General features: G+C 45.0%; 1 protein-coding gene across 1 annotated transcript in view; it reads left to right on the top strand.

Moving 5' to 3' along the window:
- MUSK (muscle associated receptor tyrosine kinase) overlaps positions 1 to 22,388 on the top strand; it is a 951,534-nt gene that overhangs the window by 611,088 nt on the left and 318,058 nt on the right. The window contains exon 6 of the mRNA XM_069630906.1: positions 14,193 to 14,317. Coding sequence (XP_069487007.1) covers positions 14,193 to 14,317 — 125 coding nt within the window. The remainder of the gene's footprint in view (positions 1 to 14,192; positions 14,318 to 22,388) is intronic.

Below are 22,388 nucleotides of genomic sequence, written 5' to 3'. Positions count from 1 at the left end.
TGTGTGTGTGTGTGTATGGTTCTTGCTGGTTGTATCCAAGAGTATAACAAAGTGTTTCTGTTGTATATAGTTGTACACTTTCCTTGTTGCAAGTTGGTATAAATTGCTCGGGATCAGCTGAGCTTTTCTTGTTGTTTGTATATCTCTGATATATCCTTTATTATGCTTCACAACCAGTATTTTTTAACTTTTCCAAAAGTACAATTTTATCACAGCATTTGTGTATATCATTGATATGTCCTTAGTTGTATTCACCACCAGTATTTGTTGGCTTTATAACGGGTTTCACACTCAATTTCACACATATTTAATTTGTTTTATTATTTTGTGTACAACCGTCGTGCTTGTGTTGGCCTGCTCCCTTTCCTGCAATCAGTATGGTACTGAGACAAGGAGGCTGTGGCACAGGTGGTCGCTTAAGCGTCATTCTGTGTTGTGGCACGCTTAGGTCCTTTCTTCTCTGTCTCGCGTCTGCTGCAGAGCGCTCATTCTGTATGCACGGGATAGTTGCAGTGCTCGCGTCGGTGAGCTTGTGTTATTCCTTGTGTGACCGGAGGTTTCTTTAATTCCCTAATGTATGGCCACATTAAAAGCTGTTCAATGGCCATCACCTTATGCATTGCTCCGCTCCTTCAAAACACTGGGGAAACGTGTGGGAAACCGTCACTAAATACGTATCACTCACTTTGGGAGTGGCTTACCAAATGCAGAGCAGGTCTCATGAATGTGGCGGTAACAGGCGACCAGTATTACCACAATGAGAATCCAGGTTATCGAGGTTATTTGGCAGCTTGTGAGAAGCTACAGGCGGCTCATGCAGCACGCTCTCACCTTCTGAATTTCTGCTGACTCACAGTCCTGCACAACGTGGATCTACCACTGTCTTCTTCTGCTGCAGCCCCAGACAGCGGTCCAGCTTGTCGCCAAAATGATATATGACATCACACAGGATGAAGGTAATTCATAAGGCGTTATTAAATTAAGTGTTACAGGGCTACAGCCTTGCTTATCCCTGAGCATTTTCCAACTGACACCTTTCGAAACATACCATTCTTTAGGCTGCTCAGACATCAGGTGTTTCTCTGTGATGTCACCAGCTGATGCAAAGTTCTACATATTGAATATGCAACTATGTACATTGTTAACCCTTTAACTGTGTACACACTATATAACATAGTGCACATGTGGGGTACACTTGTCATGTGAAGAGAATCTCCACATTATGCATTGTTTCACACTCTGGTTTCTTCAACCCTTCAGTGTATCGGACATGAGTGCAGTATTGTGGGCCAATGGTACCCTGTCCTCCTGTCCTGCCTCAGTTGGTTCTGTTGGCATCACTGTATTGTGAATACTGCTGCGTACTGGGGTTCCAAAATCGTGCCAAGAGATATGGCGAGGGAGTGATAGTGGGCACCATCATCTTGGGGAAAATAAATAGGATTAGTTCCATGTGCTGTGTAAGAGTTTCTCACCCACATTTATAGCTGCCATATTCACCCGAATTCACATGCCTCCCAAGGTGCCACCCGACTTTCTAGCAATTCAGGTGCACCAGAGGAAGCAGTTGGCATGTGATGTCCCAGGATTTCTTGCGTTGATATCCATGATCTTACCCCAAATAGCACTGAGGTCTTGAATATTGATGCAATGCTAATGTTTTGAATTGCGTTACCGTTGTGCTCCCTGGCCTGGTGGCAGTGATGTGTTGTGTTCTCAAACAAGTGTTGTAAGCACACTCTGGAACTGATAAACAGTATAGAATGTCAGTGCTTCCTGCTTTCTCCCATGTGCCATGTGAAGTAGATTGATGTGGAATGGATGCCTGCGGTAAAACGATGCGTTGCAAGTATTTGCCTATATTGCGCTGTATTTAATGGAAGGACCTACTGGCAAGACAATATAGGCCAGCCAGCGATTTGAGATAGGCTGTGAGTGTATGTGAAATTGCAGCCCTGATTCCCACTCTTGATAATGTCTGCAATAATGGGGCCTCTTTGTCTGGAATTCCAAGTTGTGAATCTCTGAGTCGAAAATTGCCTCTTCCTCATTTCACCATGACTAGATGAACCATTACCACTGTATTCCTCTACTTCACTCCTCTGGTTAGTAGTTGAGTGTGATCGACTCCAAAGGATGTGAAGAATAGGTCTCCAATCTGTTCCATGTTTCAACCTTTCTGAGTTATTCTGCCCAATTGTCTATTGTAAGAGTTTCAAGGGATTTATCAAGATTCTGAGCTTCAGGCTTGAGGTGTTTTGGGGCATTTTGTCAAGGATAAGACCTGGGATTATGCTAAATGTATATATTCAGATTCTCCCTCTACTGTATCATCAGTACTGTATTCACTCTGCTTTGCTGCAAAGATGGTTCCTATCCAGAGTTCCCCCCTTTGGTCAATTAGAGTGTTGACCTAAGTTTTAGGCTCCCATTTCTGTGAAACGGATACTCATGTCCACCTATCCTAGTGACTGGTCTACCCATTCATCCACATTTCATCAGGCATTCACAGATAAACAGTCATTCGTTGATGTCTTTAGCCCGTTTGATTGTTGCTGAATATCAAAAAGTAATTCCTTGCCCCTCATCAAAAAACGGGAATACATGGGGACTCCTCTGTGAAACCTCAGTTTTGAATGGTCTTTTTACAATAAGTGGAAATAGAAGCTACACATTCATTTAAGAGCTCTTCTCTACCAGGACCGGACTCTCCCTGTTAAAGGAGTCATAACCCCCTACTCATGTGTGGTTCCATTGTCCAGCATGCACCTGAAAGCCATGATGAATCGGGTTCTGCATCATTTGTCACCAACAACAGTAGATTATGATCCCATTCTGAAGAGTAATGGGTTGGAGCTTCATAAGCTTCCTCAATGACCATGAAGGAATATCAGACAGAAGGCATACGCCTGTTTAAGACAGCTTGGCTAACTGACAGAACAATCACAAGCAAAACACCACACTACATCGCCAGACTGGATATATAGGACTGCAAGAGAGAAAAATCAGAAAAGAGCCCTTTTCTCGCTATGCACCCTGTCTCTCCAAAAAGACACTAATGTAGATAATGTTGGTCCCCCAACCTACACTTCTGGAAGGACCTGAATACACTACTCTTCAAAGTACTTATCACCAATCACAGACGATGCCACTCACCCCTACTTCTTCTCGCCAGGAGTGTCACCCTTCCCCTGCTCCCCACCCTTATCAGCTCCTCTGCTACCCCTGGACCCGACTTGTAACTCTGTGGTGCATTGCTTTGTGCAGCCCCTTTTGGTTTCCTAGCTAGGTTTGCACATTATAAATTCAATGCATGCATACATACTGTTGCAAAGAGCTTTCTATGGCTGATGGAACCTGGACCAGGGGAAGGAATATTTATCAGGGTTCCGTAAAAGTCAGTTAGAGAGTTGTAACACAGGGCCTCATTACAAGCATGGCGGTAGCCGTGCCTGTATGGCAGTCACGGCTACCACCATGCTCGCTACCGGCACCGCCTCCCGCGATTGGGCAACAACCGGCCCATTATGAGATGAATGGGCCGGTAATTGTCCATTCGCGGGTGGCAGTATTGCCGGGCTCCCGATCCCCATTCCGCCCCATAGGGCAGAATGAGTGGTGGGGAGCATGGTTGCACCGGCACTGTTGATAACGGTGCCGGTGAAATCACGATTTCTGCTCACGGGTGCTGCACAGCCCGCCAGGTAAAACCTGCCGGACTGACAGGAACCCGCAAGCAGAACTCATAATGTGGCAAGATGGTATGAAAGGTGCCAGTGCCTTACCGGCACCGTTCATACCGTCACCACCACCATTATAATGAGGCCCAATGTGTAGGCTGTGCTGGGGTTGTTACCTGATTTCGTAATAAACACTCTTCATAAAGCACTTCATGGATCCTGGCCGTGTTTTATATCAATGGCATCGAGCTGCTGATCAATAAGAAGGTGTAATCCAACCCCAGCATGAGAAAATTACCTCCAACCGGTCCATGCTTCCTGGAGAGTAGGTGATTGAGATCCTCTGTCCATCTGCCTTGATGTTGCTGTGCTGTGCCTCCACAGATTCTGTCAGCAACCGCACCTCTAGGGTATGACTGAAGAGGAGCCCCTTGGCGTCCATTAAGAAGGTGGGAAGCGTGAGAGCAAGAATATTGCAAGTACCCTCATCGCGGGTCTCCACATGCATTAAGGGCACAGCATGGGCCCCACAGCATCCTTTTGGCCCATAAAACTGTTCAAAAGTAAGGAGTTGTGTGCACGTGATGGCGCAGCATATAAGGCCCAGAACGAGCATTTGGGCAACGCCCTCCGCCTTCAAGGAAAGGACCGAAAGTCGTGCAACACTGTGCTGCAGCCATTCCTGTTATAGCATGTTGCTGTGGCAATGTACCCTCTCCGAGCAGTATCATTGTAGCCAACAAAGGCACGCCTATCAATAAAAGTATTCCGCTCGCAAGTGAGCACCATTTGTCTTATGCTCTCCTTATATCAAGTACAAGAAAGGAACCTGATATCAAATGAAATAAACCGAGTTGGCGCTCAGCAATAGAAGAACTATGTTCTTAGCTTCAATTGTGAAGATGGCCACGCCAGGTGTACCAGCTCCTCCCACTTTCATGCATCCCCTGACCCAGTTAAAATGAAGCGGAACCAGTGGAAAAAAAGGCTTTTTACATTATATAAAAGCAGCGTGTGGAATGGAGTAGCTACAGATAGGAAAGTTTCCCTGTTAATATTCTTTCTAAGGTATGAAGGTCAGCGAATTTATGACCAGGAGATGGCAACGCTCACAATGAATTTGAAGTAGCCTGCTTAAAGTTTGATAAACAATTCAAACCAAAAACTAGCACTACCCTAGAATGTGAAAAATTTGGAGTATGACTCCAAGAACATGGAGAAAGCGTGGAGGAATATGTTATGACCTTACGTCATTTGGCACTCACTTGCAAATTTGGAGAAAAGTTTGATGAACATTTTAGGGATAAATTCATGATCCATTGCAACTGTAACAACATAAGAGAGGAACTATGGCTAAAAGGCGAACCAGGATGAGGTTCTGGAAATTTCAAGACACGTTGAACATTTAGTGGCATGTGTAGTCAAATTGTTGGAAGCAGAGAACAAAGATACCAAAGTTGCTGTTTTAAAGGCGTCAGAGAACAGACAGAGAAAGAAGCCTAAGGAGATTTCAATCAATAAAAATACCTTGGACAACAAAAAGGAGGAAAGGGCAAGCAGAGAATTGTGCTTCCGATGTGCGAGTTTGTCACATTGCTGCCTTTCCGAACTGTCAGGGTTGCAAGTAAGTGCAAAGTGCAATAGGAGAGGGTATTTTATAAGTTGCTGTAAACACTTTACATTTTCCCAAAAGTAAGTTGTATGTTGCTGAAAAGGAATCTGGATCCTTAGATGATGAGGAAGAACCTACAGTAGAGAATATTAAAATGAACGTCATACAAAGTCCACAAGATGATGAGTGTGAACATCTGTATGCCTGTGTGAGCATGAACGGAAGGGAAGTCATTATGATGCTTGACTCAGGTGCGACAGTATCGCTGATGACTAAAGATGTTTTCGAGATAGTGGTAGGTGGTGAAATAAAAGAATTGAATAAACTGGATATAAACCCTTTAATGCTCTGTTTGTCTTCAAAGGTAGATCTGCACAAGGAAAAGTATATGCAATGAAAAAGGGTGCAAAACTCTTGGGATTGTGTAAACAAAAGAGGTTATGAATCAGATTTGATCCAAATTTATCTGACCGCGTTTTACAAATTGGCGATCGGTCTGTGCCTTTATGGGAAAAGTTTCAAAAGGTGTTTGAGAGTGGCGTTAGAAAAATTAAAGGGATGTCAAATCAAATAATACGCAGAAGAAGATGTAATCTCATTGCAGCAAGTTACGGCTTGTGATGCTAATATTGAGAGATGATGTGCAGAGTGATCTTGTGAAGTTGCAGAGGCAGGGTATTATTGGGAGAGCAGCAGGGAGTGCAATAGTTTTCCCCGATTGTTCTGATGAAGAAGCCGACAGTGGAACTGAGATTTGCGTGAATCGAGTAAATGCATCATAGTGGACAGGTACCCCACTGCTAAACATGAATGAGATGTTGACTTTCATTGGGAAAGAGATTGTGTTTTCTAAACAGGGCGTGGCTTCTGCCTATCATCAGATTGAACTGGAAGGTTAGAGCAGGAAATTGACAGTGTTTGTAAGCAGGGTAGTTGCTAGGTCTGGAAAAGACCTGGGGCTACTGTAATTACTGGACTGTTGGGACTGGGGCTAGCTAGTCTTTTGGCTGTAGCTCCTGAGATTCTATCCGGGGCTACAACCAAAAACCAGGGGCTATAGCCCTCTTAGCCCCCCCCCCCTAGTAACGCCTCTGTTTGTAAGTCATGAAGGAGTTTTTCAGTTTAGGAGAATGCCATTTGGGTTGGTGTCTGCGTACTCTGTATTTCAGAAGGTAATGTGTACATTGTTTGGTAGAATGAAGGGGGTATTTTGCTTTCAAGACAATGGGCCTCATTACAAGGTTGCCGGTGCAGTAACAATGGTGCCGGTATGCTACTGACACCATTGTTACCGGACCGGCAAACTGCGAGGTCTCTGAGCGGGGGCCTTTCCGCCCGCCAGGTCTGACCTGGTAGGCGCAACGGCACCCGCTTGCAGACCTTGACGGATGCACCGGCACCATTCATGAATGGTGCAGGTGCATCTGTCCTCCCCATTCCCATTGAGTCCAATGGGACCCGAATGGAAATGGAGAGAAATGTTTTTCGGAGCCCGGCAATGGGCAATTACCGGGACCGTCGGGGCCGTAATGCCCTGGTAAATTCCCATTGCTGGGCGCCGGAAGAAAAATGACTCTGGCGGCAGCCATGCCGTTTTTACTGGCACGGCTACCACCGGACTCATAATGAGGCCCAATGGGCCTCATTACAAGGTTGCTGGTCCAGTAACAATGGTACCGGTAAGCTATCGGCACCGTTGCTACCGGACCGGCAAACTACAAGGTCTGCGAGAGCATGCCTTTCCGCCCGACCAAGTCTGACGTGGCAGGCAGTTCGGCACCCGCTCACAGACCTTGATAGATGCACCGGCATCATTCATGAATGGTGCTGGTGCATCCGTCCTCTCCATTCCCATTGAGTCCAATGGGATTCAAATGGGAATTGGCAGAAATATTTTGCTGGGTGCCAGGAAAAGAATTACTCCGGCAGCAGCCATGCTGTCTTTACCAGCACAGCTACCGCCAGACTCATAATGAGGCCCAGTGTCCTTGTATGTGGAGAGAGTGAAATTGAACATGATAGACAGAGTATTGTCTCTTCTTGAGAAGAAGGGAGTATCCCTGAGAAAGGAGAAGTGTGTGTTCAAGAAGGAGAAAATTGAATACCTGGGTCATGAGATTTCCACTGCTGGCCTAACACCCATGGAGGAGACAGTGAATGCCATAAAGAAGATTGCAAGGCAAGAGATGAAAGGTGAGCTCAGGTCCTTTTTGGATATGATTTTCTATCAACAATCTGTGAAGAATTTTACAAATAAGTGAGTGAAATGAGGAAACTCTTAAGAAAAATGAAGTGTTCATCTGTAATAGTGCATGTGAAAAAGGGTTTTGTTGCATTAAGGGGGACATTGATTTGGCAAAGCCATCAAAGTGTTTTGACACAAGGAGGAAGAGCATTACCACAGTGGATTCCAGTGATGGCAGAGTAGGTGCAGTTTTGTCTTCAGATTAAGGAATATGGAAGGGATGAAATAATTACCCATGCGTCTCGTGTGTTGAAGGATCCAGAAATACATTATTCAGTACTTGAGAAGGACGCATTGGCATTTCATAGGGTGGTTGAGAAGTTCAAAAATGTTCTATGGGGTATGGAGTTCATGAATTTAAAGGTCTCAGTAAGGTATCAAGAAGAGTAGTGAGTTGGGTAACAAGATTGTCATAGGTTTGACATGGAGGTGATTCCAGGATGTTATAATCTCCTAGCTGATCCGCCTAGGAGGACAGGTGGAGAAGCAAATGGAGGTATGTGGTTGAAGGCTATGGATAGGGCGGAGGCAGTAACAAATGTGAGAAACTATGTTGAGTGCGGATGGCCACGTAGAGGATTACTAAACCAAAGCGAGAGATCATTTTGGGAAGTGCAAGATGAGTTGTCTGTTGTGGATGAGCTGCTATACCGGTGGGAGTGTGTGGTCATACCACTGGATATACATGAGAGGATTATTGACTTAGAGCATGAGGGTCGTCTGGGAATCACCCGCACGAAGGATGTTTTGAGGTGTGATTATTGGTGGTCCGGTTTTCTCCCTGAGGTGGAAGGGAAATTAGATGGATGTTTGGAATATAGCAAGTCTGGTAAAGGTGAGGTGGTGAAATCCCAGCCTTTGGTGGATACGGGTATGCCGGGTAAATTGTGGGATGATTTGGCTATGGACATTTGGGACTTGTGGAGTTGGGTAGCAGTCAAGAAAAATACATTGTTGTTTTGATTGATTTGATGTCGAGATGGGTGGAATATGGATTTGTGAGGGAAACTCCAGGTGAGAAAATTGTGGAATTGTTACAGGAAATATTTGTGAGAAGGTTTACCTGGTAGCATTCTCACAGACAATGGACCTCCGTTTGTTGGAGGATATTTGCAGGAGTATTTGAGAGAATGCAAGATAAGATATAAAAGGTCGGCCTTATACCAGCCAGAAGGAAATGGGATGGTGGAGAGGATTAACAGGTACATCATAGAGGCCATAAGGATGGCTGGTGTGTGTGGAAAGGACAGGAAAGTTGTGGTTCAGGGGAGATTATATGGTGAATGTCTCCGCATCCAGAGACAGAAGGTAGTCCTTTTAAATTGATGAGAGGTTGGACAGCTACCACAAAAATAGTGCCACACTGGTTGGGAAGGGCAAGAGAGTGGGACTGTGTTGTGGAGGTTTTGAGGGAAAGGATGAAGGAAAGGAAGGAAAAGCAGGTCACAAGAGAGAATAAGAAAAGAGGGAAGAGAGAGTTGAGGGTTATGTGTTTTGATTGGGTGAGAATCAAGAAAGGAGTGGTACAAATGAAGGGTGATCCTTTATACTCTGAGCCTGTTGTGGTTAAGAAGGTGTTGAAGGGTGCTGTAAGAGTGAAGGGTGGCCAGGTTTGGAATAAGAATAGGATCATGAAGGTGAAAAGGAGTCGGGTTGTTGGAAGGAGAGGAGATGTGTTGTGAAGTACTTGCTGTGGCTGATGGAAGCTGGAATGCTGGGGAAGGACTGTTTATCAGGGATGGTGTATCAGGGTTCTGTAAAACTCAGTTGGAGAGTTGTAACACAGTGTGGAGGATGTGCTGGTGGTTGTTACCTGATTTCTTAATACAATTTCCACATTAAGCATTTCATGTCTTCTGACAGTGCTTTATGTCACATGCATGCATACACACATACACACATACATGCATACATACATGCATAAAGACATGCTAGGCCTTGCATATCCTCACAAACCTACCACTAATTCAAGACTGAAGGGATGCATGGCAGAACTGTGAATTCTTTCTGCCTAGGGCCTGTGGCCACTCGAGACAATGGACAGGTCCTATTATTGAAGGGACCCTTTGGGTTCATGCTGGCTATGCAGGTGGCCACCATTCATCTTAATTGGACTGCTGCTGTGGTTTAGATGGTCGATTAGGTGGCAAAATCATATGTGAATTGTGGGGGAGGCACAAGATCTAACTACTACCACAGAGATGATCCACTGGTGGTTTCCGTGAATTGAATCTAATCTCCAATGTTTTGGTAGCAATTCTCCCTCCATAATTTACTTTTTTGTCGAAGATCTGTTTCTGATTTCCACCTCAGACCATGAGTTGTTCTTCCTACGTTGTATTTGATATATTCACTGGATGTGGGGTGTGATTTCGAAGTCATTAAATGAAAGTAGCCTTCCATTCTCACTGTTAATCAGTGCTTATGTGTTCCAATCTCTCTCTGGCCTTTGGCCAAGCATATGTGTGATGCTTGGTGGCATGTAAGGGACTTTTTTCTTTTTATCCATGGGGAGTTGTGTGAGAGCAGAGGTCACGGGGGAAGTGGTGTGGTGGTGGTAGTGTGCATGAGCATTCAACATTGTTCTCTGAATGTGGGCTAATACCATCATGTGCAGTCTGCTTTTGGTGCAACCTAATTGGTTGCTTGACCTGCATGGTTGCTAATGGCTGGTATGGCAATTACGTGGCATTATCGAAACTTCTGTAAATTATGTATTTTTGCTCATTATTTATTTTGATTAATTTTGAAGAAGGCTGACACATGTTTGGAGATTACAGTAATCAAGCTTGCCACCCGAATACCAAACATGAGGTAACAATACATGTCATTAACATTTAAAAGCAGGTGAACAAGTTGAAGAGAATTGCTCCTTGGAAGTTGATTTCTACCGAAGAAGAGCAATCTTTCACAAAATAAACTCCCAGTATAGTGAAGCAATTTTCAGTGGTGGCTGGTGTTTTTTTTATTTCTTTTTTATTGGAGGGTCGTAAAGGTTTCCCACAAATATTCAGAAGTGACCGAGCATAGCAAAGAGCATGAACCAAGTCAGAGGGACTCGAGTGGTTGAAGGAATGTTCTGCCAGAATTCTTTTTTTTTAAATGACTTAAAATGGTGCATTTTACATGACACTGTGGAAAATTGGTTTTGTACGGTCACTCATGGAAAAAATACAATTGGTGCATGTCACAAAAAACCACAGAGGCATTTTTCAATGCCTTTTCCCACAATATATGCCAGTATAAAATGCATTACCATGCTGGTTGCACCAATATATGCCAGTATTACAATGTAAGAACATACTCATGTTTACTTTGCACATAATGCCAGTAATGATACTATAGGAAAACATGCTATTTGCCAGTATCCCCATGCAAAAACATACTACGTTTGGCTTTACCAGTGAAAATGGCATGCTACAATAAGAAAACATGTTCACCCTGACTACACTAATGTAGGCCAGTACAGTCACGTAAGAACACTCACAATGTTGGATTCACCCTTGATGCTCAGTAAAAAATGCTCTGTCACAGTAAGAACTCATGCACAGACTGTCTGAAGGGAGACAGGACACTCTAGCCATATATTAACACTCATTATGCTAGCTTTACCCTTGTTTCCAATAAAACATGTAATGCCACAGTAAGAAAATGTATCCCGAATTATTGCACTAATGTCGGTCAGTCTAGCCATGTAATACCACACATCTTGTTTGCTTAACCCTTGATGTCTAGTAAAAGATTCCATGCTACAGAAAGACAACAAATCCAGGGTGACTGCACCAATGTAGGCCAATCTAGCCCCACAATAACACTTATCATGTTTGCTTTGGCAGTGATGCCCAATAAAAAATACAATCCCACAGTAAGAAAAAACTGCAGGACTGGCTGAAACAAAGTAGGTCATCTAGCCATCTAATAAAATGTTTCATGTTTGCTTTACCATTAATGCCCACCAGAAAATGCCATGCCATAGTAAGAAAATATAGCCGTAGGGGTTGCCAAATGAGCCCACAGAGCCCCACTCCAAATCAGCAGCTCCTGCGCCCAGCACAAATGCAAGCACAAACACATTCATACCTCTTTCACTTGCTCCTTCACACACACACACACTTGACGTTTGCTCGGTCATTCACACATGCACAGTCATGCAGCTTTTACTCCTCATTTACCCGCACACCCATACATTATATAGTCTCTCATTCACACCAGCACTTACAGATACAAACCCAAGCATACACACATATATTCATACTGTGTTTCCTACTTTCAGCTGTGGTCAGCACTTTGCTCATCAGTCTGCGCACTGCCTCCCATAAAGGCCCACAAGCTCCTGCGCAGCACCAAACAGGAACCAGAAAGGAGGGTTAGCTTCCTGGTTCCTGAACATGTGTGAAGGATCCAGAGCATTCTGAGCTGAACGCCCAGGCCGGCTGAATGTGTGGGAGGTGCAGGAGCACCCTCTATGCACATTCAGTCCTCCGGTTACCTTGCCTTCATCCCCAAGGGGCCATAAACGGCGGGGGAAGCATAATGCCTACAGCCTTGCATGTCTTATTGGGCATGCATGCTGGGAAAGAGAAACGGACAAAGGGAAACTATGTTTCAAAAAGGGAAACTATGTTTCCCTTTGATAGTTAAATCCAGCCTAGATTGCTCCCTCAGCTGCTTGCAGCAGATGAGTGAGCCCTCTGTGCTTAACTGGTCTGGCTTAAATCATCCAGAATGAGTGATGGGTCAGCAGCCCACCACCATTAAGGACGAGCTTCAACTGGTTTTGTTCCTATTCTTACTGGTGGATGTCCTGTGAATATTATTGCCGAAAGCTATCACACTTAGAAAATATACAATGAATGCCCATAAATCAAGCGTGTTCATTTATGTTTTTTTCCTACAGCATAAACACGTAGCCAGCACTAATATATTCAACTAGCTAGCAATGGTTTGAACAAATGGAATCCGGAGAGCAGAGCCCAGCGTGGCACTGTTGCCTATTTTATTCAAGTTCAATTGGTGACCCCTTTTGTAATGGCCCCATGTGTATCGGACATGAGCTCCTTGTCTTTATATAGAACTAGTGCCTCGTACTGTGCGCTGGGCTTTATATAGTTACACAGGATGCAAACGATCTGCTTACATGCGACTCCTGCTTATTATTACCATGCATATTCAAAAAGACAAAGCCTATTTTTAGGTAGAAGCATGTGATAAGAAGTCAGCACAAACGTGGCGGAAATGCCTGCGCGAGATGGTGGCTCAACGAACAACGGACGTCCGTTCCATCAGGCGCCATCTAGTGTGGTTCTGTTGAGGCGCATGCTATTCCATGCACGTTTCGGGCAGTCGCTGATCACTTCGCGACTTAGTGATTACTCAAATGCGCCAGGTGTTTGCTGGTGGCGTAGGGTGCTGTTATTGCACTATCACTGAATCTCCAGCCTATAGGGTTTAACGACTGAAAAGCGAAATTAGATAAGGAATAGAATCCAGTAAGGAGCTGCTTCGGTTTTAGATGCACGTGTTTAGAGTGTTGTCCACGCATGACCTGCTGGCCTGTCATATTGTAGGTCACTTGACTCCTGCACACTTCTGTCTATACTAGGATGCGGAAGCGTGTCTGGGGGAACGGTGCAAGCTGACGTTAGAGTTTAGGTTACAGGGCAATCCTTTCTATGGCATCTGGGCACAGATCCATGAGAGCAATGCATCCTGTAATAAGATGGAAATGCTGGATCGGCTAATTGCACTCAGGCTGCACGAGTTGTTTAGTGTGTAATCACGTTTTGCTTCTTTCGTTATTGACAAATATTAAATACCAAATATTAGAACATGGAGATTGTTATTGACCTCTCAGCCAATCAGAATATTTAGAGTGTGGTCAATAACTACTCGTATTGACTGCATTCTGAACATTCTGTCTTGAGAAGCAGACAGGGAAAAAACAATGCAATTTCCAGGCAAGATTTCTTTCAGCAAGACACTTCCTCTCTTCGAGCACCATTTTTTTTGCGGCAACATGCTTTTTAAAAAACGAAAGAGAAAGCTTAAAAATTGGAACATGCTTTCACTTTCTTATAGTGAAACCATTTCCTTTTACATGACACACAATGCATGCTCATGCTAAGCCAGTTCCAATTCAACCAAGTCGTAATTAAACTGCTTAATTTATGAAGACTGCCATGTTATTTAGATACTACAAAATAAAACCACGTGTGATTTGCTAAGTCTATTTACTTTATTCACTCTTAAAGTGACATTTTGTACTTCACCACCAACACTCCAAAACATATATTGCTGCCACCACCATGTGCTGACCGCTTTACAAACCTCGGGAAGGGTCATTATCATTTGGGATACTGACCCTTTCCCAACGTACAGCCTGAGGCAAACAGACCATTGTCCTACGATAATGACCCCTTATGTCAGTCTATAAAGCTATATTAATCTGGTATTTGTTAATTGAATGTGTTTGTGGTAAATAATAAAGAAAACATATCGATATGATATGTGTGTGTTAAATGAAAGGCTATCCTATCGTTTGCCTGTTTGGAAGCACTGCCGTTAACATAGATGCACTGATATTGTCAGTCGACATGCAATCCACATAGTCCCTAGCTTTGTATACTCTCTGACACACTCTCTTTCTTACCAACAGCTGTTGCCCGGATATTAAAGGCCCCAGAGTCGCAGAATGTCAGCTTTGCGTCGGAGGTGGTTCTGCAGTGTGCTGCCACGGGCATCCCTGTCCCTAACATACGATGGTTTGAAAATGGAAAAGCGGTGAGTGTCCCTCACACCATTACCCTGCATCAAATCATGCATGCGCCAATCGGAAAATGGATGCACACTAGACAAACATATATGAATCGATTGATAACGAACATAAAAAGGGAATGGGCCACAAGCGTTCGGTTCTCCTAATTAGGCTACTACAGTATGTTAGCACTGTGAGTGAGGTAAGCTATGGATGAGAGTGCCTGCATGCTCGCCCAGCAAACACATTAGTGAGGCAGACCTAATGCAGTCAAATGGCTGGGTGTTCCTGTAGGAAACACTTGCCCTCCAGTGATCTGTGATTCCTTCTTTCATTAATCACAATGCAATAATGTATTGATTCAATGTTTTTATTGTTATTGTATTTCGTCATCTTGACCTGTATTAGGCTAACTCATATTTTTGTCAGCTACCTTACTTCACCGCATGGGTCCCTTCCTCACAATATCCTGACTTAGGTTGTGAAAACGAACAGACACAATAATGAGTTACCATAATGAAGTTTTACCTCTGCAAGCACCTAACGCCCTGTACTTAGGCGCCAACAAATACATTTTATATAAAATTCAAAGGCTATAAAATAACGCCCTAAGAGCAGCCCTAAATATAGCTAACAGAGAGCACATCTCTAAGCTCAGAAGAAATGTCCACTAGCTAAAAATAAACGACAGGATTCTTCTCAAAACAGTATCTCTTACTTCCAAGTGTCTGAACAATATATCACCACCATACCTTACAGAAAGAATAAATAGGAAAATCTCAACACGTCCAACAAGATCAGCTAATTCCCACCTTCTTGAGATCCCGAGACTCAAACGAACCAAAGCGGGCGGCTCCAGCTTCCCGGTCAAAGCAGCCACATCTTGGAATGCACTTCCCCTAGACTTTAGAACTGAACAACCCTACCTAAAACGTAGACGCAAAATGCTAAACTGGCTAAGAATAAATGACAACTAGCACTAGACCATCCCGGATCCATCTCTGACTCACTTTAACTTTGAATCTAGCACTTATACCTATGTCTCATCGACTCATTATAGTATCCACTGTTTTTATTGTAACCTGCGCTTTGTGACTTCTAGTAGCTCTGCAACTCTGTAACCCGCACGTGGTGACTAAGGCGTTGTCTATGTTTCACTCATTGTATCTGTTGTAACTAAGCCTAAAGTATACTTATCTCTGTTGCGCCCAATTACCTATGGTGTTGTTTTGGCCTCAATAAAGTCATGCCAGTGTTGCCACATTAGCACATGGAAATTGTTATAGACCTCCTCTCAGCCAATTAAAATGTTTCAAAAACAGTCAATTACTACTGGTATTACCTACATTCTGAACATTCTGTCTTCAAAAGCAGACAGGGAAACAATGCAATTTCCAAGCAATATTTCTAAGTTATGAAAACATTCTTGCTATTCCAATACAAAACAATAAAACCACATTTTTTTACTAACTTAGTTTTTCTATTTACTTTACTCGCTATTAATGCAACATGTTTTAATTCACCACCAAAACTTCAAAACATATATTGCTACTACCCCAATGTGCTAATCGCCCTATAGACCTCGGGAGGGGCTGTTATTGTTTGTGATACAGACCATTCCCCAACTTATGGCCCTTGGCTTCGTCTCAGGCCATAACGTTGTGGCGGCTCATTATCCCGCAATAATGACCCATGCCCCGATGTAAAAGGCTATATTTTTATGTGGAAATCAATATTGCCTTATGAAAATTGTGATTAAAATCTAAAGAAAGTGTTGCAATAACAAAGTGAATCTCTCTGAGGTATGATATGATATATGATATGTTTTTTTTATTTATATGGCACTCTTACACAAGTGTTTCAGAGCGCGACAAGGCAAGGGAGAGGAACAGGGGAGAACAAAAACAATGATCTTACTAGGCCCAATGACATTGAGAACGCGCAAGTGCATGGGAGGGGGAAAAGGGAAAAGTGCATGGAAGGGGGGAGAAGTGGAAAGTGTGTAAGAGAGGAGAAACAGATAAATGATAAATAAATAAATAAATACATAAATAAAGCGATAAGCGGTCTTAGTGTAGCCAGCAAGTGGCAAGTGCTAGGTTTAGCAGACAGGGTATAACTGGTAAGTGCAGAACAAAAGCAGAGTGGGGGACTGTATGGTTATAGATTCAGGCCCCAGTGCAAGGGGTGGCCCAGAGGCAGTGCAGGAGGGTGGCAGGGTGAGCAGGTACCTGGCCCCGGGGGACAGAGGGTGGCCAGGTGCACAGTGCCAAGTGAGAAAAACAGATCAGCAGGGGAGAAGGGAGACAAAGGCAGAGGCAAAGAAGACGGTCTTGGGGTGCTTCCTGAACCAGAGATGGCTCTCCTCAAGTTTCATAGTGGCAGGGTGACTGTTCCAAAGGGAGGCCCCAGCCGATGACAGAGATCTACCCCCAGCTTGTTTCTTTGAAAAACGACAGACCTTGAGGGAGTTAGAGGTAGAGGAGTGAAGAGCTCGAGAGGGGAGGTACTTACGGAGGTATATTTGAAGGTATTTTGGACCCAGGACCCACAAAGCCTTGTCGACAATGCAGAGGGTTTCAAATTTTATCCTTGCATCCACTGTGAGCCAATGAAGAGATTTCAGAGCTGGAGAGATACAATCCCATTGCTTGAGGCCAAGGACAAATCCTGCAGTCCTGTTCTGGATTAGTTGTAAAGGGCAGAGAGTGGAGGTAGGTAGATTTAGAAAGAGGTTGTTACAATAGTCTAGCCTAGAGAGAACCAGAGCTTGGGAGATAGTGAACCTCTGGCGGAAGGAAAGGAAAGATAGAGTACCCCTGAGGAGGTGCAGTAGGACGTTTGACTTTTAAGAAACATCAGAGATGTGGGGTGGGAGGAAAATGTCGAGTCAAAGATGACCGTGAGGTTCTTAGCCTTGCAGGTAGGTGTGGGAGGAGGGCCAAGGGAGACTGGCCAGAGAGTGAGAGGAAAGGATGGTAATGGTGTACCGATGAGGACAATATCAGTCTTGTTGGCATTTAGACAAAGATCGTTGGCGGCACACCAATCTTGAATGGAAGTTAGGCAATCAGAGATGAGAGAAGAAGAGGAGGTGGCTGAGGGAAGCCTGAAAATGAGTTGGGTGTCGTCAGCATGGCACTGGAAATTTGAGCAAGATGATTCCCTTTTCATTAATGCAAACTAACTGCCAAATCTAAATGCAAACAGATGTGTGTAAATCAATAAAAACTCAGCTATCTGCTGAAAGCACACTCACTCAAATGAGGCGTTCCTGAGCAAATCCGAAGGTGTTCCTGTCTGCCAAGTATGTCATGTTTGGCGAAGTAAGAATTTAGCTACCTTACATAAGTGGACCTACATTGGGAGAGCCGTCTGGCTAAGGAGACAAAATTCAGCAATCAATGCAAAACAGGCATACACTGCTGAATGCATGCATGCCTGGCAACAAACTCCTAATAACATGTCTTGTAAACAGTGAAGCAACTGCCCACCACTGGATACCAGAGAATATACTTAATTACCACCAATGTGTTTCATACTTCCATGCTTTATCAAGGCGATCAGGTGAGTGACAAACACATATACTATAAAACAAAATGTAGAATACCGGTCCCTCAAAACATTGCAGGATAGGTAGAAATGGAAGAAAGAAACAGTGAAAAGGGTAGGTGATACTAAGTAAAACCCGAAAATAGAGAAGGAAGCGAAAGGATATATTAGAGTTGCAAAGTTATTATTAAAATAAGTCTTAATGTAATGTAATGGTCATTTGTATAGCACCTTTCAACATTGGTATGGTCCCAACTCACATTAGGTCCCATTCCGAAATCCAGGTATGGGAAATTCGTCGGAGGAGTTTAGAATTCATATGTGCATTTCAGCCAATGTGAATGAAGGTGGGGGTGGCCAAGTCCCTCTTAGTCACCCAGTCGAGTGGCATGTGGATGGGTGCTGAGAGGTGTTCTGGAGAGTGTGCAGCTGCTGGAGTGTTGTTATGTGTGCAGCTAGACCACATTTGTATTGTGGGGTATAGCTGTTTTCTTATGGCAGAAGTGCTGTGCAAAGGTTCTTAGAGTAGTGTATGATAGCAGATGCATGCGGGTGAGTGGCTGTGCCTTTGGCTAGTGTCCATAAGCATTGAGCGTGATAGGTACTCGTGTGTCCTGGCTGGTTTCTTAGTTGCATAGAGGCAGGTGAATTTGATATGGGGTGGTTGTGGTCATAAACGTGTATGGACACCGTTAAGAAGAACAAACTTAAATGTAAGTCAGAGACTGGGAGCACGAGGGGAGAAGGGAGGAAGAAGAGGGGTTACCAGAGCCCACGGCACTTTTGGAGAGGAAATAACAAGAGAAGGTGTGTTGATGCATTGGCTCCAGTTATCTCTATGCATGTCTTTGGATGTTGAGAGAGTAATCCGGAGAGCTGTTTCCTCCGGTGCACTACCGGATAAAACAACTGGCCATGAAGGGAAACGTTCCCAGCAAAGGTAGAGACATTGAGGGGCACCCTGCCCTCCAACGTAGAGGAGATAGGAGACTGAAATAGTGCAATCCACCCTCTGGAGCAACGCAGTAGACGGCAGTCTGCCGCATTCCTGATGGACGGCAGTCCGCCACATGAGATGAGGACGAGGTGGCTATCCACTGCATTAGTGATGAATGGCAGTCTGCTGCATGAGTGAAAGACGGTAGTCTGCCACATGACTGATAGACGCAGTCTGCCACTTGAGAGGTGTACAAGATGGCTGTCTGCCACATGAGGAATAAACAGCAGTCTGCCAAGTGAGGTCTAGATGGCGGTCCACCGCATGAGATATTGACGGAGGTCCGCCGCAGTTCAGAGCTTCCCTGGCATGGAGTGTGGACCATGCACGGGTGCTGCTGGAGTGTCATCTATAGAGTGGACAGCAGCGATGTTAGAGTGGTCTAGGGGCACAGCTGAGGAAAAAAAGGGATTTGTGAATGTGCAACAATCAGCATGAGGCCCTAACAAGACAAACAGAGAGGCAGCAACGTCTAGGACACTGCACGGCCCAAGTAGAGGGCCTGTCAACAGATAAAAAACAAAATAATAAAGATGGGACATACATAGAAGACATAAAATTCAGGAAGGAGAAGATTGTGGGCATTAGGGACACTGGAGAGCACAAGGGGGGGGGGCATAAGACATAGATCAAAAGGAACAATACATGTAGGCAGAGTGAATGTTGTGATAAAAGAGAAGACACACATAATGGTGGGAATGTGACGGCCATTTGGGAGCCTAAGGAGGGGGCCACATACTTCCGTGGAAAGAAGCACAGAGGAGCGGCTGTTGACAGGGAGGCACGAAAGATACATCAAGGCCTGTGCTCCGACGCATGCTACAGTGAAGGCATTCTGCCCAGCTACCCAAAGATAAGGACCAAGGAGTCCTCTACACCAAAAGGAGGTCTGCCTATTCAGGAGCTCAAATAGGCCTCCAGCAGCACCGACAGACCAGGAGACACATAGACAGCGCATAGTAGGAAGAAGGAGAGGAGAGGAGAGCGCACACAGTCAAAAGACACCATAGCGAGCACACTCTTCCCCACTTCCAGAGGCATTAGGAAAGGAACACAATGTTATACAAGGCGTGTCATGACCGCTGATTACCTGTTCTTCCAGGAGAGCGAGGGGATGAGGCTGCCAGTGTGTCGACGGGTCTTCACTAGATGAATGAGTGACGCAGGGTACCGATCCAGCACCCTACTGGCAGTAGCCAACAGGACAGGGCTGAACCGGCTCCCAACGCCACGGGACGGTGCTTCTCTGATTATCGTGATGTCAGGACAGTGTAAACACTAACAGAGAAGGTCAGGCGATATGTCCTGTGCCAGCTGAGGATGACTGATAGCCAGGCGAGATGATGCAGATCGAGATGGTAGTAACTTCTGATGGGCCACTGGTGAATATGAAGTCCAGGGCACAGGACTGCAGAGGGAATCCTGGTGTAGAAGAAGTCCAAGGCACAGATACCAGCAGGGCACAAGGCGGAAGATAGGCCAGGAAGGAAGAGAGGGCGGACCCACCAGGGCAAGGAAGAAACCAGGATAGGAATGGAACACAAGCCAACCCCAGGACCAACCCCCAGAAAAGTAGGAGGAAGCCGGAAGAATCCCAGAAGAACCAGGCAGGGAACAAGGAAGGACCCAGGCAAGAACTAGTAGCAAGGCAAGGAAGGGATCCCACAGGACAAGAAAGGGTCCGGGCAGCAAGGAAACTGAAAGGAACTGCGGAGCACAAGCAATGCAGGCACAATACCAGGACCGAAGAACACGGCCAGGAACCAACTGTGTTGAGACGTGTTGGATCCCTGCCTGCAGAACCCTAAAATAGCGCGGGGGCCAAAATGAGGCTTGGACCACAAGCCTGTGTCACTGTGCATGCGCAGAGTGTCGAACACCGACGACAGAACCCCAACAATGGCGGCGCCCAGGGAGCCAGGAACCTGGACCGGGGAACTCCGATGGAATCGCCAGCATGGATAGAGTCTCCACGAGGCAGACCGCCGGACCCGAGGACCCCCACCCCTGGACCAGGTAAGTGGCGTGACACACAAATGGAGAAGCCCAGAGGGCATAGGACTACCCACAGCAACACTAAAAGAAATGGAAGATCCTCTGCCAGACATCACAGTCTAAGGGTGCGGACAAACAGCGGTTCACCACAATTCGCTATTTCATTAGCGCCGAAAGAAGTACCATCTGCACTAGCTCATGTCATGGTAATACGGCCTGAGCAGGGTCTAAAGCAAGCGCGGTTGCTCCTAATGCCAGAGAAAAAGAGATAAAATCAGCATAAGTAAGGGTCAAGGACAGAAGAAACTGAGATCCGCCACAGAAGAGAGAGAAGAATGGGAAAGAAACACAAGTGGGAAAGGGGAACGAGGGAGAGTCCTTGAAGAAACAACACAAGGTCCAATGACTGATCTAATACGGATCCCAGAAGAAGATGAGTGTCAAAAGGAAGAAATGAAACAGAGGAAGACAAGGATACAAGAAAGAAATGGAGACTTAGGAACGGCTAAGGATCCCAGCAACATCCTAGAGCAAAAGGCGAAGGAAACAAATAGGTATAAAAATGGAGAAAAGCCACTAGAACAAAACGAGAACAAGTGACACAGATATGAATGGAGGAGTGCCAAAACCGGCAGAACATCTAGAGTAACCAAGGAGCGGAGTTCATAACCTGCAAAGGCCAAAATAGAAAATGATGAAAGCAGTAGCATCATCTGGAGAGAAGTGTCCGGATAAAGAGACCAGCGCTGGAAAGGAAAAGAGAAACATCTGCACAGCACTAGGAATGAAACGACACAGAAGTGGCACACACCAATACTCTTCCATAGTGGTCCACTCAAAGGGAGAAGCAGCGAATGGCTACAGGAGGGTAGAAGGTTGGCAGAAGAGGGCCTAATGGAACGAAGGCGGTCAGAAGGTGCTCAGGGATTGGACCAAAGGTTAGAAGAATATGTTGTGATTGGGGTGGTACATCTAGAGGGTGGAAGGTACTAGTACTTACGTGCTGAAAGAGAAAACACTAGACAGAAGTCCCAGAGTAGAGTAAAAGGTAATGCTGGGATAACAAATGGAAGAGCAATAAGAATACCACAAATACCTCCATGGAATGGCAAATAAAATGTGAGGGAAGCATGAAAAGAAATGAGGGTGACGGGTGTGCAGGAAGCCCCAGAGCAACACCATGAGGAAAAAAGAGGAAAGAAAAAGTTGGGAAAACCCCACCCGGGAAAGAAGAAGATGACGACAAAACATTACAGGATAGTGAGCGACCCAGAATGGGCATGTGGTCAAAAGGACATCAGAAGAAAGATGAGAGAAGTCCAATGAAAGGAAGGGGGAAGATGTTGTGGTCATAAACATGTATGGACGCCCTTAAGAAAAACAACCTGAAGTGTAAGGCAGAGACTGGTAACACAAGGGGAGAAGGGAGGAAGAGAAGGGACTACTAGAGACCGGAACAACTTTAGAGAGGAAATAAGATGAGATGGTTCGTTGATGCACTGGCTCCGGTTATCTCTATGCATGCGTGTGCGTGTTGAGAGAGTAAACCTGGC

Source organism: Ambystoma mexicanum, chromosome 6q (genome assembly GCF_040938575.1).
Source record: "Ambystoma mexicanum isolate Mex_15411 chromosome 6q, UKY_AmexF1_1, whole genome shotgun sequence".
In the NCBI taxonomy this organism is placed as follows: Eukaryota; Metazoa; Chordata; class Amphibia; order Caudata; family Ambystomatidae; genus Ambystoma; species Ambystoma mexicanum.
This window is presented reverse-complemented; position numbering and strand designations above follow the sequence as displayed.